The sequence below is a fragment of the Lygodium microphyllum genome, chromosome 22 (genome assembly GCF_053477565.2).
Source record: "Lygodium microphyllum isolate KBCC chromosome 22, Lygodium_microphyllum_v1.1.10, whole genome shotgun sequence".
Lineage (NCBI taxonomy): Eukaryota > Viridiplantae > Streptophyta > Polypodiopsida > Schizaeales > Lygodiaceae > Lygodium > Lygodium microphyllum.
In genome coordinates this window covers 137,496,398-137,514,655 of record NC_141156.1, presented here as the reverse complement: position 1 = coordinate 137,514,655, position 18,258 = coordinate 137,496,398, and the positions used below count along the sequence as shown (strand labels likewise).

The 18,258-nt window shown below is 41.3% G+C and overlaps 1 protein-coding gene across 3 annotated transcripts in view; it reads left to right on the top strand.

Moving 5' to 3' along the window:
• Window positions 1–18,258, top strand: part of LOC148017667 (uncharacterized) — a 58,256-nt gene that overhangs the window by 18,772 nt on the left and 21,226 nt on the right. For all 3 annotated transcript variants that reach the window (XR_015687893.1, XM_087663150.1, XM_087663151.1), the window contains exons 7-11: window positions 12,346–12,465; window positions 12,624–12,814; window positions 13,033–13,185; window positions 13,270–13,453; window positions 13,577–13,687. Coding sequence is in view for 2 of the 3 variants with exons in the window: in XM_087663150.1 (XP_087519276.1) it covers window positions 12,346–12,465; window positions 12,624–12,814; window positions 13,033–13,185; window positions 13,270–13,453; window positions 13,577–13,687 (759 nt within the window). In the remaining variant the exon portion in view is untranslated. The remainder of the gene's footprint in view (window positions 1–12,345; window positions 12,466–12,623; window positions 12,815–13,032; window positions 13,186–13,269; window positions 13,454–13,576; window positions 13,688–18,258) is intronic.

Here is an 18,258-nt window from a genome sequence, read left to right as displayed (position 1 = left end):
GAGCTTTGCCCTCAGAACTATGCACTGTGTTGTTGTAAGCAAACTCAACCAAGGGCAAATATTGCTCCCATTGTGTCTTGTGGTCTGAAACATGGCACCTCAAAAGATCTAACACTGTGGAATTTGCTTCCTCAGATTGACCATCTGTTTGTGGATGGAAGGAAGACGAGAATTTCAGTGTGGTACCCATATTCCCAAACAAGCCCTTCCAAAATAAACTGGTCATCCGGGGGTCTTGATCACTAATGATCGACTCTGGCATACCATGATGCTTAAAGATATGCTGTAAAAACAATCGTGCCATATGATCAGCCTTTATTTTCTTCCTCACAAGAATGAAATGGGCTTGTTTGCTAAACCTGCAAATGATAGTCCATATTCCATCATTCCTTGTAAGTGTCTTAGGAAGCTAAAAAATAAAGTCCATTGCAGGCAAGGGCTGGAATAAACCCGACATCTTTTGCCTATCATGCCTTACCTTTTGGCATACGATGCATGTCTTAACAAACTGTTCTACATCATGTCTCAAAGTTGGCCAATAAAAGAAATGCTCCATTGCCTTGACCGTGGCATCAATACCTCTGTGTACTGCATACAGAGGAACATGACTTTCAATGATAACTCTAGGCCTTAATTGCTTTGTGACACATAGTCGTCCATGCATCATCAGAACTCCATCTCTTAGCACAAAGTGTTCATGCCTTTGGCCATTGCAAAGCTGATCATAAACATTAGCAAAGTCTGAATCATCAACATATTTCTCTTTCATGCATCCAACTCAGTGTGATAGACCATGCTGATGTGATTGAAATTTGTGGCTTACATGACAGTGCATCAGCCACAACATTCTTTTTACCATCAATATGTACAATTTGAAAATAAAACATAGAGAGAAAATTTGCCCATCTCATATGCTTCTCTGACAACTTTGTCTGCGTCAGAAAGTATCTCTAAGTCTGATGGTTTGTCTGCACTGTAAAATCAGCCCCTAACAAATAATGTTTCCACGTAGACGGTGCATGAATTACAACCAAGAGCTCTTTCTCATAGACGTGCAAATTCTTTTCTGCATCGTGGAGAATTCAGCTCTCATAAGCCACAACTCGGCCGTCTTGCATAAGAACAGTCCTAATGCTGTTACCACATGCATCACATTGAACTATGAATGACTTCCTTAAATCGGGCAGCACAAGCACAGGATCTGAAGTCATCTTTTCCTTTAACTTTTCAAATGCAAAAATTGCCATTGTTGTCCATCTAAATGACACATCCTTCTTCTGCAGGGCATGCAATGGAGATGCAATTTCAGCAAACCCGTATACATACTTATTGTAGTAAAAACATAAAGCCAAGAAGCTGCGGATCTCATGTATATTTCTCAAAGGTGGTCATGATCGTATTGCCTCAATCTTTGCAGGGTCCATGTGAATACCATCAGCTGATACAATATGCCCCAAAAAGTGGATTTCATGCAAGAAGAATTCACTTTTCTTGTCATTGATAACCAGTCTATGCTCATGCAGTTCATTGAATACAATGTCCAAGTGTTTTCTATGCTCTGTCTCATTCTTTGAATAGATAATCATGTCATCAAAGAAAGTGTCTACAAATCCTCTATGTGGCTTGAAGATACGATCCATCATCCGATTAAAAGTGAAAGGAGCTTTTGTAAGTCCAAAAGGCATAACAAGAAACTCATACAATCCAAAAGATGTCCTGAAAGCTGTCTTGGACACATCTTCTGGTCTAATGCGTATTTGATGATACCCACTTTTCAAATTTATATGACTAAATATGGATGCCCCTTGCAATCTATCCATAACATCATCGATCCGAGAAATCGGAAAGTGATTCTTTATTGTGATCTTGTTCAGAGCATGATAATCAATGCACATATGCCATGAACCATCATTTTTCTGCACCAAAAGCATTGGAGAACAAAAAGGAGATGAGTTCGCTTGAATCAACCCCTTTTCTAACAACTCATTTACCTGACTCATAATCTCCTCCTGTTGGGCTGCACTGACTCTGTAGGGTGGCTTATTAGGTGGGCTACTTCCAAGGATAAGATCTATGCCATGATCTTTTGGCCTTACAGGCAGTAGCTGCCCTGGAAGTGACTGAGAGAAGCAATCAGCATACATTTTCAGAAATGACATGCGATTCTTCTCTAACTTAGACATGTTTCCAACATTCTCACTATCATCTTTATCCTTAGTAAAAACCAAGTACATTGAAAGATGATTTCTCATTACTTTAGAAATGGTAGCTGCAGATATGACAAGGATAGATTCACCTTTTAACTTTACATTAAGTGTGAGTACCTTTCCCTTAGGCTGAATAGTAATCTTTTTTGCACGAGAATCAATCACTGCATGCATATGGTGGCACTATGGCATACCAAGCAATACATCACAACCCTCAAGTGGAGCAATGAAGAACTCTTCGCTGTCCACATATCCTTGTATGTGCAACAGAAGCTTTCCAATGAGCGGTGTGACAGGCTCTGCATGGCCTTTACATACCATTTCAACTTACCCCATGGGTCCCATCTCATCCTCTCTGATGCCTAGACGGGCGGCAATGTCAACAGAGATGAAGTTGGCTCGTGCGCCATTATCAAAGAAAATCAATGCATGTTGATCCCTAATTTTGCCCCATGCTTTGCACAACTCAGTAGCATCATCATTGGGCTGATCACTAACAACATTGGGCACCAATAATAAATGTAATTGCTTGTTGAGAATAGTGTGCTATCACAAGTCTCAGACAAATTCCCACTATAATTTCAAAATTGCAAGTTACGATAACATCATGATCATATGTGAGGGAGGGATTGCATACCTAGCAAGGTGTGGTTAGGTAGGGGGTTGCCAACTTGGGGTGTGGGGCGAGGCAATCCTTGCCCCCAACCACACCTAACTACATATGCAGTGCCTCCCAAGCAGAAACTCATGATGTTGAACACTATAACTCCCTGCCCCCAACTGTGCCTAGCTAGGTACGCAGCTGGTCCTGAGTAGAAGCTCGTGATGCTGAGCACTATAAAGGAAAACAAGGTATGCAATTGAACACTAATAGGGAAAACAGCCTTCTCTCCTACATGGGAAAATGCCAAAAACTTATTGTGATATATGCAATAGCCATGTAATTACTGAGAAAAAACTTTTTGTAATATATGCAGTAGGTAAAAGAACTTCTTGTGATATATGCAACAGCCATGTGATTATTGTGATACTGGAGTCATGTGACCCACTGATGTTTTGGGCTTCTTTCCTTTAGAATCTCCCTGACTCTAGGAAGCTTGAATCCTTTCCACGTAGCAAAGCATCGGCTGTAGCAGTAGTCTCTATAAGCCGAGACATGCTAGACACGGTGGATTTAATGCAAAAATCCCTGATTCCTTTGGGCAGCCCACAAACATATTTTTCCACTTGCCCATGAAGGGGTACGGGGTGATAAGAAGTAATAGGCAGCAATGCTTCCCAAAACTTGTTATTATATTGCTCCAAATTCTTACATTCCTTAGCATCCAGCTTATTCCAAGTTGTCATGATGTCCACCTCAAAGGTACTTGTCAACCAACTCGATGCAAACATTTGCTTGAATTGTACCCATGTTGAGGGTGCTCTACCTTGCATCAAAAGAGTGGACCACCACTGTAATGCATTTCCTTTTAAGAAAGTGGCTGCCTTTCAAATCTTTGAGAACTCCGTGAAGTTCCCCTCCGAATAGGCTACATCAAACTGTTGAATGAAAGTCAAAGCTTTCAGTCTATCTTGTACACCGCTAAAGGACTCAAACTTCACTCCTTTTTCACCCTCATCATAGTCTTTCGCTGCCCCTTTGGGTGTCAAGTTGTCATACACTGGTTGTTGCAAAAAGGGTGCATTTGCTGAATGTACATCAAAACCAACGCCAAACGGAGCATTTGCATGACCGACATTCATTCCTTGAGCCCCATAAGCATTCGGGGGTGCAGATGCAGTACCAAACATGCTACTTTGTGTCCCATGCATCAAGCCAATGCTGTCATACATAGGGTTTTGCATATTTCCAGCCATACACGAATACATTGGACCTTGCACTCCATTCAATGGTTGCTGCATACCATAGGGATTTGTGCCATACATTTCCATATGCGGTCCTTGTCGAACCATAGCATGAAAAATCGTGCTTTCACCAAAATATCCTGGCTGTCCCATCATAGCATGCACGCTTGGCTGTCCAAAATCCTGGTTGTCCAAAATCCATTGGATTGGCGCTTGTGTGATGGCCTTGCATTTGTATTCCTTGCCCCGTGGGTACCAACTGTTTTATTTCATTAGCATCTTTGGGAGCTTCAAATGAAGGGTTTGGCATTATCTTCGGTACGTCTTGCTGTCCCAAAGGTGTAGAAGACGTCTTCTTCTTCTTGCCTTTGTTGTCCTTCTTAGGAGCATTCAAAAATCGGGTAAATTGAGGATCCTTTACCAATTCAGCAAAGAGATTTGCTGCTGTCCTCATTCGATTCTCGAACTGGTCATCAAATTCCTCTTCACTTTGCTGGTCATCAGTCTTCTTATGCCCTGAAGGTTGTGCATCTTGTCCAACAACAACATTTTCAACTTGCTGTCCATGGTCTGAGCCTTGTCACCAAGGGTGTATAAAGACATATTGATGTAATGTCTCAGCTGAGAATAAAAATCAGCACTAGCACAAAGCTTTGGCTTGCAATCGGGTGCATCAGGCCCACCAAATGAAGGGATCGAGTGGTGATTCCGGCAACAAAACCATGAAACGAGCCTTTCTTCTATGGATAGGTGGTAAATCCTTGATTACAACTTAATTATAGCAACAAACAGTTAATGCAAATTGAAAATACAAATTCACCAATTGATCTTGGACAATGCACACTCGATTGGTCCCAAAATTGGCACCCCTTTCGGTATTTCTTTAGCTTTATTGAAGAAGAAGTTGATTTACAATGGGATTCTCCCAATCCCTTTCGGTATTCCAACTCCCCTTGCTGTTCAAAATCACCAGCAAGTTTTAGTTTTGATTTGCCCCTTGATTTGGGCAATCAATTGGCTTTCACTTGCTTTGATGGAGATGGAAAATGCCCCAAATTCAACTATTTGCTGGTCCCTCCACTTGAATAGGCTAAAAACCAGCTTCAGCCCCGTTGAATCCAAGTCTTGGAGCTTTCAATTTTTGGCACGTTTCTTGAGGCTATTGCTATATCCTAATTTCTGCTCAGATTAGGGTTTATAGCAAAGAAATCTGAAATTTCTCAGTCTCCAAGGGTCCAAATGTTGAGATCTTCGGAGCAAGACTGTGAAATGGTTGGGAGATAAAAGGGAAAGCTGTAGAGAGAGAAAATTCAGAGTTTTGTCGTGAAGAATGATTGAAAATCAGTAAATGCAGTTGCTGCCCTGCCACAACAGCTTGTAGATGCAAAGAACTGAAGAAAATTAGTCATTTACTGCTGCTGCGCTGTCTCAATAGCCTGTAGTGCTGTCTCCTGCTCTTGATTTGTCTTCTCCTGACCTTGGCAGCCTCAGAAGGTCCTCCAATGGCTGCAAATCAAACCAGTAGGCTCCCCTCCCTCTCTTGTAGGCTGAATTTATAAACATGCCTCTCTCCAGCCTCTAAAGACGTTTTTCAGTCTTGCAGGGGCATTTTTGACAAGTGGCAACCATTTTCAAATGGTTCTTTCAGCATTTTTCATAATTAAATATTAATTTTCAGTCTTTAAATACTGAAAATTAATCTAATAATTATTTCGGTGCCCTGAAAAATAATTTGACTGGCCAATAATTAAATTGGCTAGGCAACTTCAGTTCTTGAGTGTCTCTACGCTATCTTTGACTATCAGATTGGCGTTAGGTATCATTAAACGCCACTTCTCTAGTGTCACCAACTGACACTTATGGCCAAATGGATGACCTAGGCCAACAATTGGCATCAGATAAATTTACTTTAACTCTAGTTGCACCTCACTTGTGCAACATTTACTTAATCATGTGATTGAAAATTAATCCACATGTAAAGTGAGGTTTAAAAAATACATGTCCTCATGACAAGGTCCCCACCCACCGCCCAATCCTTTGCACACCTTGGCGGAGGTCTTTTACCTTCTTCCTCTACCCTTGGATGGGGTGGCTTCCTCCCAGGTGGTCATCTCACTTATTGATACCCAAGATCCCGAGGATCTACCTAGATCGGGGCCTTGGAGGTTCAGCCACGACTTGGTGACGAGGTCTTTATATTCCTTCTTACATGGATGCACGGAGCTAGTGGCTTCTCTCCCGAGGTTGAGTTTCGGGTTCACTAGTTCACTCTGTCTACTGTTCTTTACTGCAGGTTACGTTTCAGGTGGAAATCTTGAACTTTAGGGATTCTCTACATCTTCTTTCTCCTCTTCTTCTTGCCTTGGTCACTTGGTCAGCATGGAACCAACTCCTGAGATTGATTACGGGCATATCCATATGGTTCTCGGTACCGCACAAAGTCCGACGTTACTCGTCTTCTTCCCCTTTTTGGGCCCGAGAGGGGGTGTTGAGAAACCCTTCACATGCAGTTTGCGATTTGTGTTTTGCGTTTAGGGTTTCATAGTGGATAGCCCCAAAAAGGGTCTTGGCGCCCACGGCCCACAATGGGGCGCCACCCTAGACAGTCTCTTGCCTATTATAGGGTTCCTCTGTCACTCATTCTTCACGGCTGATTCATTCAGTCCGTTACCTCTTCTCTCGAGCCTCTCCACCACCCTCACACCCCTTTAGGAGGACATTGTGGTTCGTGCTTCGTGGCTGTCTTCATCATCTTTCTTGTGCTACGACACTCTTGTTTCCTTGTGTCACATTCACTCCATGATTTAGATCTTCATCTTATCATTCATCAAAGTTTCTTCTCTCTTCTCTTCTCTTCTTAGTGCTTGCCGAATTCACTCTGTGTTCCTCTCCGCAAACCCTACTATCTCGTTGGTATGTTGTCTTTTGACACATTCCAGCCTCCCTTTTGTGCAACTGCTCATCCAACATATGATGAGTAGTCCATCTTGTAACTGCTCATCCAAGATATGATGAGCAAACTAAGAACAAGCCAAGCACTACTATAATAAACTTAGGTAACTCTTTAGAAGAGCACTGACTTTGATACCATGTGGAGATATGCTAGTGTTTGCAAAAGAAAACATAGTGTATGATCACGTCTAAAACACAAAGAGTGCCAATCTTAACATAAAAACAGAAAACACAAAAATGAAGATAACTGAATAATGAATGAAAATACGTCCAAGAGGAGGGCTGTCCAATAGGTGATGGCTTGCAGGAGTGGGCTGAGGGAGGTGTCAATATGTGTCATCTATTGGGGACGGATCCTTAGGGCCCGGGTGCAGTAACCACTGGTTAGAGCCGAGGTCGATAAAGAAAAGTGCTGAAAACGCATAAATGACCTGTTGCGAATGCAAACTTGATTAGGTTGATGCTGAAAAGTGATCTGGATGATCAACAGCAACAGGGCAGCCTATACTGATGAAAATGCAACAGTTCACCAAGTGATAATCAGGGCAGCTGCTGGGAATAATCGAATAGGGGATGTAACTGTTGAATAGAAGGCCGGAGTGATGGCGACAATAGCTGGAACTGAAGACAAGTGTGGGCAGCCTTTGGATGATCATGGTGGCAGCTAGAGATGTTGAGGAATGAGCGGGCAGCAGTAGTAGGATGAGCTGGCAGCTGCGTGATGATGAATTAGGATAGATGAGAACGGCAAGGACCCTAGCACACTCTATTTATAAATGAGGAACCAACCAAAAATAGGGGAGTTTGCTTATAGGACATTGAAACACTTGGAGTAGATTTGAGTTTTGGGGTTGTCTAATCAACTAATGAAGGCTTAATGTGTAATGCATAGTTTTTAGCTTAACACTAATGCCATACATCAAGCTCACGGGGGATTTCTTCTCCATCTTAGGAACAAGCCATGCGAATCATCTACACGGGTAGAGCCCTACTAGTTCCATGTTGCCATAGGACACAACCTTCCTTCCGTGGATGACCTTTTGCCTCATGAATCAATTAGGGCTTTGGGCAGAATTGGCTATTGCTGAGAGCGCCTTGGCAAGGACCTTGGGGAGACATGTAGTCAAATCGACAAGTTTGGCTGAAAGTGCACACCCTCCAATAATGACTTTTCTAGTCAAAACTAGCCATCAATGCACTCATAAAGGAATTAGTCAGCCATTTGTCATTTTTTGGTATTTTAATCTCCTTTAAGAAAAATAAAGGAAATGGTGGGGGGTCATTTGAAAAAAAGTGGGGAGGGGAGTTATGCATTTGATGAAGCCCATTGATCTAGATGTCTAGTTGAATAGCATGGTCCCTTCTCTAGATAAGAATTGTCTGATAAGGCTGGCTAAAACAAGCCAAGTGGAATGAAGAGACCACAAACAAGTCACACTGGAGGCATCCTATTGAGAATGGATGAGCCATGCCTCTAATGTGACAAGAAGATTATAGTGGAGAGCTATTGAAGACATTGTGAAGCACTCGTGTAGAGAAACATCAAGGATCAAAGAGCACGGGACAGGCATGTTAACGATAGTGAAGGTTGACTCGGAGAAGAGGAAAAGAAGCCACTACATGATGTAAAGACCTTGTGATCGTGTGGATCCTTAAAAGAACTTCTCATGATCTTGGGATCTCCCCTCTAATATTGATAGAAGAGCCAAGGAATCCATAACTGCATTAGTAATATTGATATCTTCCTCTAAAGGAATAGGGTCCGAGAGGGAACTACCAGAGAATATGGTGGGACGATGGTAGGAACTTGTGGCATGGATGGAAGCTTGATGGGTGAGGCATTGGGGGGATGTTTGAAAGGTGGAGCTTGAGTGGAAGCACGAGCAAGAAAAAGCAAGAGGGATACAAGCTATGGTGGATAGAGCAAGAGAGCAAGAGAGAGAGACATAGGATGTGTGAACTCTTAACAGTTACAATGTGTCACCGGCCTTCTCTTATTCAATAGTCATGGAAAGAATAAGAAATGAAGTGATAGTGATGGGCTCACCCCCATCCAGTGTACAAGTGTTTGGTCACTTTGTACACAATAAATGTAGGTGGTGTAAGCACAGGTGCCTTTACCCCTAATAACCTCTCACTTAAAGGTGAATGTGCCTGGAGTGACGAGAAAAAAAGAAGGAAAAAAAGTGACAAAGTACAACATATACATAGAGTACAATAGGGTGAGGAATAGACGTCATCTCATCCTACGCCCATCATCTTCCTAAGGAAGGCAAAAGGTTCCGTTGAGAGACTTTTAGTAAGCAGATCTATAGCATTTTAATAAGTCAAGATCTTGACAAACTCAATAGACTTGTCCTCTACCATCTCGTTGATGAAGTAATAGTGTACCTCAATATGCTTTGTCTTTGCATAGAAGGCTGGATTCTTAGCCAATTGAATGGTACTCATAGAATCCGGATATATCGTAGGAGTAACAATAATACCAAGTTTGGGATAACCATAGGGCCTCATTGAAAGCCTCAATGGTTGTAAGATACTCAACCTCGGTAGTAGATAAGGCCATGTATTTCTACACCTTGGATATCCAAGAAACAACACCTCCAATAAAGGTAAAGACATAGCTAGAGTGGACTTTCTACCGTTTGCATGATACGTCTTGCATAATCAGAGTTTGTGTATCCAACGATTCTTGTATCCTGGCCATCATAACCAATGCATATATCTACAGTGCCTTTTAGGTATTTCATATGATATCCTTCATGGCGTTCCAATGTTGCTAGCCAAGTGTAACCGTATAGCATGCCACAACTCCCACTATAAATGCTATGTCAGGTGAGTGGTGTGACCATGGCATACATCAAACTGTCCATTGCGAATGCATAAGGGATCTTGGCCATCTTGGCCTTTTGTTCATTTGATTGGAGATAATTTTCTTGACTGACCTTCACACGGGAAGGTAAATGACAACCAATAGGATTAACATTTTGCATATGGAAGCGCTCAAGGACCTTTGGCATTTACTCCTTTTGTGACAAGTAAAGGAGCCCCTTAGAGCGATTGCGCGTGATGTGCATCCCAAGAATATGCAAGGTTTGCCCCATGTTCATTATCTCAAAGCTCTTCTTGAGTTGTGTTTTCAAAGCATCCAGCTTATCATGAGCTCTCCCAGCAATCAACATATCATCCACATAAAGTACCAAGATAATAAGGCTAGCAAGCCTTCTTCGTGTAGAGCATAGAAACAGGGAACGGCCATTCCGGCTCGTAGGAAGTTTAATGCGTTCCAAACCCTCCGAGGAGGTGAAATGGCCAAGGAATGTTCCCTATCGTTTCTTGCCGTCCCTTGCCATTCCCTGTTTGAAACGGTCGTTCCAAGCCTGTTGACAAAAAAATGACGTTTTTTTCAGTTTTTTCTTTTTGCTTGCCACACTTCTACCACATGTTCACCCATCTCCATTGCCCAATGTGCACACACTATTCTCTCTCTCTCTCTATCTCTGGTTGAAGATTCAAAGTGTCAAGACAATCCACAAGCCAATCAAGAGTCCATGCAAAGTTCAAATTTGATGCATTATCAACTCTTACAAATCCTCAATTCCAAGGTAATCATCCATTTATATTGTCTAATTTCAAGGGAAATTGGGATAATTGGAGCGATTCAAGGCAATTTGGAGCTATGAGGGTAATCAAGTCAATTTTGGGACATTTGGGAAAATTTGGAGCATTGAAGGGTATTGGGGCAATTAGAGGGACATTCTTTGGGGCAATTTGGGTCATGTAGGGCATATTTGGGGCACTTAAGACATGTGCCATTCCCACCGTTCCTGTTCCCCGACCTTTGACGTTCCTCCCATTCCAAGGGGTCCCGTTCCCCGTTCCAGGTAACTATGGTGTAGAGACATGGATCAATATCACTGCAAGAGTAAGACTATGACCACATAAATTCATCAAACTTATGATGCCATTCCCTAGGTACTTGCTTAAGACCATAAATGCTCTTTCTCAACTTGTCCACTAGGTGTTTCCTACCCTTTTGTTGAAAGCCCTTAGGCTATTGCATATAAATCTCATCTTGAAACCGGCCTTCCCTCTTGGAAAGGGTGGTAATTCTGTGGTCAAGCACTTAATTACAATTAACTAATAAATGAGCATAAATTGAAAGACATATTATCTTATCAATCTTGGACAATCGACATCCGGTTGGCCCCAAAACTGGTGCCCCTTTCAGTATTTCTTTAACTTTAATTACTAATGGATTGAGTACAAGTTTAGATTCCACAATCTCCTTTGCTGATCCAAAAGCCCCTTCTTGTACATACAATCAACAAGCAATTTGGGCCAATTGCCCCTTGATTTTCACCTAGGAATTGCACAAATGGAATCACCAATTGGCCAAATGTTGCTCCAATTCACAATGGATAGCTTGGCACCTGAAATCCGTGTCAATTCCACGAATTTCAAGTACTGATTTTAGTGTACAATACCTTCTCTTGTTGGCATGGGTACCCAAGGTGGTTGTTTAACCTTGATTTTTGCAAAAATTTAGGGTTATAGCAGAGATCCCTTTGCCATCCATCAAATTTGGCTGAGATCTACTCAAAATGGCCGAGAAATGCTAAGATCTTCTGAGAATGGGTTGGAGAAGGTGAGAGAAAGCCAAGATGAGAGAGAAATTTGATTTTCTTCACAAGAAAACCCTAAAATCTGCTTGTTGCTTGCTCCAGCCTGCATTTAATGCAGTCTCACCTATTGCCAGGCACCTCCAAAATGTTGTCACCTGATTAGCAATGCTATTGCTAGTCCTTGGAAGGCGTCTCCCTGCTGTCCCCTACTTGCTTAGGCCCCCAGATGGCTATCTTTTGCAGCAAATTGCTGTTCTATACTTTTCCCAACTGTAAAAAAGATGCTTGTATTCTGATATTTTTTGCCTTGAAATTGCTGATATAATGTAAATTACAAAAAATCAATGAAATGGGCTTGCTTTTTGTTGGAATCCATCGTAGGCTTGAGTTGATCAACTAGACCAATTAGCAAATTTTGTCTGATCCTTTGAGAGTTTTGATTTTAATTAAAATGGACCCATAAAAATCATCAATAGTAGTTTCATATCTTATTTCACTTAGTATTATAGTGTTGCACTTGGACTACACATTTGAGATAGTCTAATTATAATGTAAGACCTGGGAGCCAAAAAGCAACAGCAATGCCAATCTGGTCATCTAATGTCAGTATCGAAAGGCAATATTGAAAATGACATATCTTTGGTGTGATTTACGAAAGTGTCTAACTTGTTTGTTCTTACATATATTATATTACTTTGTTTTTTGTGCAACTTTAGAGAGGCAAGCTCTCCTCAGGTAATGCAAGAGAAGTGGACAGGTATAATGATGGTGAGTTCAGTGATGATGAGGATACAGATGATGACGTTTCCATCGTGCATTCTGATGTTACAAATGAGGTGAGGTATTATATACCAACCTAACCACTAGTAAGTTGTAACCTGTACATGAATGCCTCTATTTTAGCATTTTCAAGTTTCTGCTCACATTTTCACTGACATATACAGGTGGAAGTCTAGATGAAACACAAAACTAAATTTATATATTCTTTTTGAAGGACTATTATGAGGCCCTAGAAGTATTGAACCAACATGAGTATATAGCTAAAGCAACATCTCCAGAAGAACTAGAAGTGCTCGCTGAAAGAGCTGAAAATACTCAAGATCCTCCTGAGGAAGGTGAATCATCAGTAGATGCAGAGAATCTTTCTGAAGTTGAAGGAGAGGAGTATGAGCATCCAAGGACCAGGTGAAGTTTACTTCTGGAATTTTTTGCTCCTCCCACCTATTTTTGACTGTAAATGATGGTTTGTTCTGTCTTCCACAAAATGTAGAGAATAATGGACCTCCATTTGTTGTACACTTGATTTTCAGAGTTTAAAGAGTAAGCATGGTTGTATGTTTTTGTGAAAGTGTTGTCTAAATTTCTGAGTTTGAAATGCATGCTTTTGATGTCTTCATTTCCAGGTTGCCAGCTCCCAGGCCTTTGTCAAGAGGCTTTAGCTTGTGGAGCGTTCTTAAGAATGCTATCGGGAAAGATCTCAATCATATAACCATGCCAGCTACCATAAATGAGCCACTCTCAGTACTACAACGATGTGCAGAAGAGTTGCAATATGGGTATGACTTTTGTATCTTTTTGTGATGATGTTTGATTCTTGTGCTTCAAAACCTTCGTTTTCATGCTGTAGTCCTTTTGGGCAGGCCCTTACTCGAGAAAGCTTCACATCTTGATGATTCAATTGAGCGCTTGGTTTGGGTCTCTGTCTTTGCATGTGCAACATATCATGGATCACCTCATAGAGATGCCAAGCCTTTTAATCCTTTACTTGGAGAAACATATGAATGGCAATCCCCAGATGCGAGATGTCGTTTTATTGCAGAACAGGTGAGTTCAAGTGCTAAATCTTTAAGTTGAGTGCTAATATTTAAGTGGCTTTGATTATTTCAATAATTATATATGCAGTTTTATTGGGGGGTTCATACATAGGTGACATGGTAATCTCTGCAGGTAAGCCATCATCCACCTGTATTGGCATTTCATTGTGAGAATATGCTTGGAGATTACACAATATATGGCGAAGTTGAAATCAAGAATAAGTTCTGGGGCAAAAGTGTTGAGGTAATTGTCAGCATGCTGAGGAAAAAAATTAAACTTTCACTGTCTTAACAGTATTAGTTCTTACTATCAAGTTAAAGTAACACACACCCACTTTCTCAAGAAGACTTATGATTTCATTTGGCATTTTGTGACAAGACCTATGTTGTTTGGAAGGGCTAGGCAAGAGCAGTGAATCTTAAACTTTTCTCAGTGTATAATGTAGTAGACAGAACAAAGTAATCACTGGGCTACAAGGATAAGAGCATACTCTGCAGCCACAAACTTCATCCCTTGGATACTTCTGGAGGAAAATCCATGTTTGTCTCCACCACATTTACATCTAAGAGATGACCTTCAGCAAGCGTAAAAGCAAATCGAGAACACTAGGCTGCTAGTTTTTCTTCCTTATAACTAGAAGGCTAGGTTATGTGTGTGTGGCCCAGAGCAATATGTGTGTGTGTGGCTGTGTGCGCCAGGTTTCATTGGTAGGAAAGCAAGTGTTTCTATGTAACAGAATGATCTACAAATCATGGCACAATTGACATGTTATTGAATGAGGAGTGTTTCTTAGATAGTGACCAAGTTGTTAGAAACTGTTTAGTAGAAGAGTGAGTGTTTGTATCCATCGTCAATTAGTTCTGTGCACACTGGTGGCTTTTGGCCACTTCCTAGTATTCGAGTATGCTCACTTTGAGATAACTACCTTTCAAGATGTCCCTTGTAGCATGATGGAACCTAAAATGGGCCGGTATTGGCTATGGCACTAGCCAGACCTCATGCACACAATAGACAACCCCACCACAAGGCCTTGCGGGCTCGGAGCGTCTATAATACACTGATATACACTAAATAGACTTATTTATGTGTTTGTAGCTAATATATAGTCCAACGGCCCTTTCCCCAAACTCCAACAAATGGAGCATCCCATACATATTGGTAATAAATACCACAAAGAACATACATAGGAGGCACCCCATCGGCTGCTTGTTGCTTAAAATCGATCTAATTGCCTATGCCGCCTTCGACGAAGTTTGTTTTTCCCTTGAAATTCAGATTTTTTGGCAAATTTTAAGCACCTTCTGGAGGCAAAAATCACTGCTCATTGGCGACCACGGGATAGGGCGACTCGGCCTATCGAATCCCATGAACAAATCTGCCCATCAATACAACCACAAAGAGCATCAAGCTAATACAAAATATACTTAACAAAACACATTACAGCTTTCACCCTATCCCTTGTCAAAACCAAGTCATGAAATCCACGAGGAGTAGGTTTAGCATAACTTGATAGAAAGCCTAAAACTAGTCACTAACCAACTGTTCCAACACAACCAAACTAACAAGAACTATCAAAGAGGTCATCCTAAGTGGTGGTTTGAACTATCTACCTAACTAAGGACAACTCAACCAGAAGCTCCTCCAAGGCGAGGACTCCTATAGCATGATCGAGAAATATTGTCTTTTAGTACATTTTTCTTTTAGGCCTTTATTTTCTATACTCGGGCGTGTAAAAAGGAGGGAGCTGAGCGTAGTGACCCAAGGAGAATAGGGCATTGGCCTCAGGTCTAGTCTCGGTATCCATGGACCCACCAAGTCCTTGCGAGGTGACACTTAATTCTTTTTTAACGCTCACTTTTATTTTTGCTCCAATCTTCTTTTATTTCTATTCTTAGTTAGATGCTACTCCTAGGAAGACAAGGCATCAGCCCCAGGTTTTGTTTCGTTCCCAAGAACCTACCAAGCCTTCGCAAGGCGATGAACAACTACTCAAGGATTTTTCTTTCTTTTCTTTTTCTATTTTTATCGAGGGGTTAGAACCCCTTTTTACGCATCTCTGTATATGTATATGTAGATAGGTTTAGAACTTGTGTTTCTTTGGATATTTAAGGGTAGGCTTCTCTAACTGTCTCACAACTAACAGAAACTCTAGAACGGCTGCCTAGCAGGTTAGCAGAGCAAGTTCACTAGAACTCTCGTCTAAAACAGGTCTTTCAATGCCTGACAATGCCTTTACAGGAGGCAACGACTACTCTGACCTCCCACAGATATACCTAACCTATACTTGGGACTTCATGCCTTGATTGCTGGTCCCCAACAAACAAAAAGGAAGTACCCCTTACATACACATGTATCATTAATTGCTTAAGGGAAAAGAGAAAAGACTCGGAAAGGGGGACAAAACCACTTGGAATGGCCATAAGAAGCTTCTCGGCAACAAAGGCTCCCTCTAGTGACTTCGTCAACCTGTATGATGCGATCACTAAAACAAAAAACCATTAAATGTACCTACACCAAACAGATATAGGGTCCTCTTGGCCTAAAGAAATAGCATATTTTACTGCAAACTAACTGGCCCTCTTGGCCTAATGAAATCAATCATTAAAACCTTAAAGTAACTGGTTCTCTTGGCCTAAAGAAATTAAGCAAACCAGCTCATATATATCTCTCCTTGAAAGAAGACAGATATACGAAAATACGCTCCATTCCAAGGGGAAAAATAGGGCTCTTAGCCCTAAACTAAATGCATCAAATTGTGACCTATCCCTCCTATATATATAGCAAGAGGTGTACGCATAACATGTCGTTTAATCAATCTATGGGTCTAAGATAATAGTAGTAGATGGGTCTCGGCCACTCTGCGCATTATCCATATCAACCATCGCCTTTTATATAACGCGTGGTCTGATAAAATTTCCCACAAGCGACCACGTCCTGTCTCATTATCAATAGCAACATTCGGACTAGGACCACAGTTGAAGAAGAGGTCCTCTTCATAAGCAAAGTTGACTAAGGAATCCGCAAACTGATTCCAAGAACGTGGAACCAGCTGAAGAGATACGCTCTCAAATTCATTAAGTAGGGTTATAGCAGTTCGATGATACATGCAAAGGATAGGATTTCAGACTGTGTATGTCTCATTGAGTTGATTTAAGATTAGCTGGAAATCCCCTTTTACTAACAACCGCCGAATACTACATTTTTTGGCAATATTCAGTCCGCCATGTTGTTAGTGAATCCTACCTTGAGATAAATAGCTAGTTTCATTGTAACTCTACGTCGGGGATCTCGGATAACCTACTCCAATGCTTCCTTTTTTATGAGGGCCCTTGCACGCTCCATCAAAGTATAACGTGTACGTCCACAATGGATTTACACAACCAGCCATCAAGAACTCCCCTATTCGTAATTATGATAGTTAAAATTCAACATATTTAGAGGATGAACTAACGGCTCCATCCCACCTTCTTTATTGAATTCAACAGGGATGCTTGTCAGAATTTGTAAACAATGATGACAGAAAACTTTGATCTCCCACACAAAGGTATTGTTTTCTTGCTCAATCACTTTGTATTCTTTGGTCCACCAGATAAGCTTCCCTTGATGATATCTTTACTCTAGATATGGGTGCTCCAAATAAGGGATTAATTGCTCCATCAGCCAGTTTAAGCTCTCCTGCAGGTCTTAGGTCAACCCCAGCATGGACCTGCAATGCATTTATCGCGTTAACATACTCAGAAATAATAAGGTTTAATCTTATTAAGATTAACCTTATTTTTAAATTTCACTCCTTGTAGATCAACTAGTAAAGGCGTGGACTTATTTTTACCTATCCTAACTACCTTGTAAAGGCCATCCCATCTAGGTTTCAGCTGCCCTAGAAATAGCTCCCTATGTGCATCATAATACAAAACTAACTGTTCCTTTTTAAAGGTATATTTCTTCGCTTTTAAATCATGCAGCCGCTTCATCCGACGTTTAGCTACCTCCTTGTGCAATAGACTCTGCAATTTGAGTTTATTCAAGTGGGCTAGAGTCGTAAAACACTCGAATAAGGCATCTTTATCACCCGAAGAATGATTGATTGCGAATCTTATGGTCGGCAACTCAATTTCTAAGGGTAAGACACACTCCCCATAAACTGATTTGAATGGGGTGTGGCCAGTGGCTCGTTTAAACGTCGTGTTATACGCCCATACTGCCACATATAATTTCGTATCCCAGTCCCGTTTTTTTTCGAAGACTATCTTGGACAGGATACCCACAAGCTGCTTATTGGTACTCTCAACTTGTCCATTTGCTCGTGGATTATAAGGAGTCATCTTGTTATGCTTAATTTTCTATGCCTATGCTTCAGTTAAACTTTTAATTACTTTATTTAAAAAGTGCGTTCCCCGGTCCAACACTATTTCCTTTGGCGGACCAAAATGGCAAATGATCTGCTTAAGTAGGAAAATGATAGTCTCTTTTACATTGTCTTGTCTCGTCGCCCGTGCTTCTGACCACTTTGTAAAGTAATCAGTGGCTACTATAATATATCTCTTCTGAGTAGTAGACGACAGAGTAATAGGGTCCACAAAATCGATGCCCCACTTTTCAAATGGAAAGGTAGCCATAATCGGAGTAAGTGGGCGCTTCCTATTCTCTCTACTGTTATGTCTTTGACATGTATCGCATCTCTTAACATACTTAAATGAATCCTGGAAGATGGACGGCCACCAATATCTAGCTCTTAAAGCCTTCTGTGTCGTCAACCGCTTAGCAAAGTGCCCCCCACAAGCGGAGTCATGGCACTCCTCCAAGATAAATGGAAC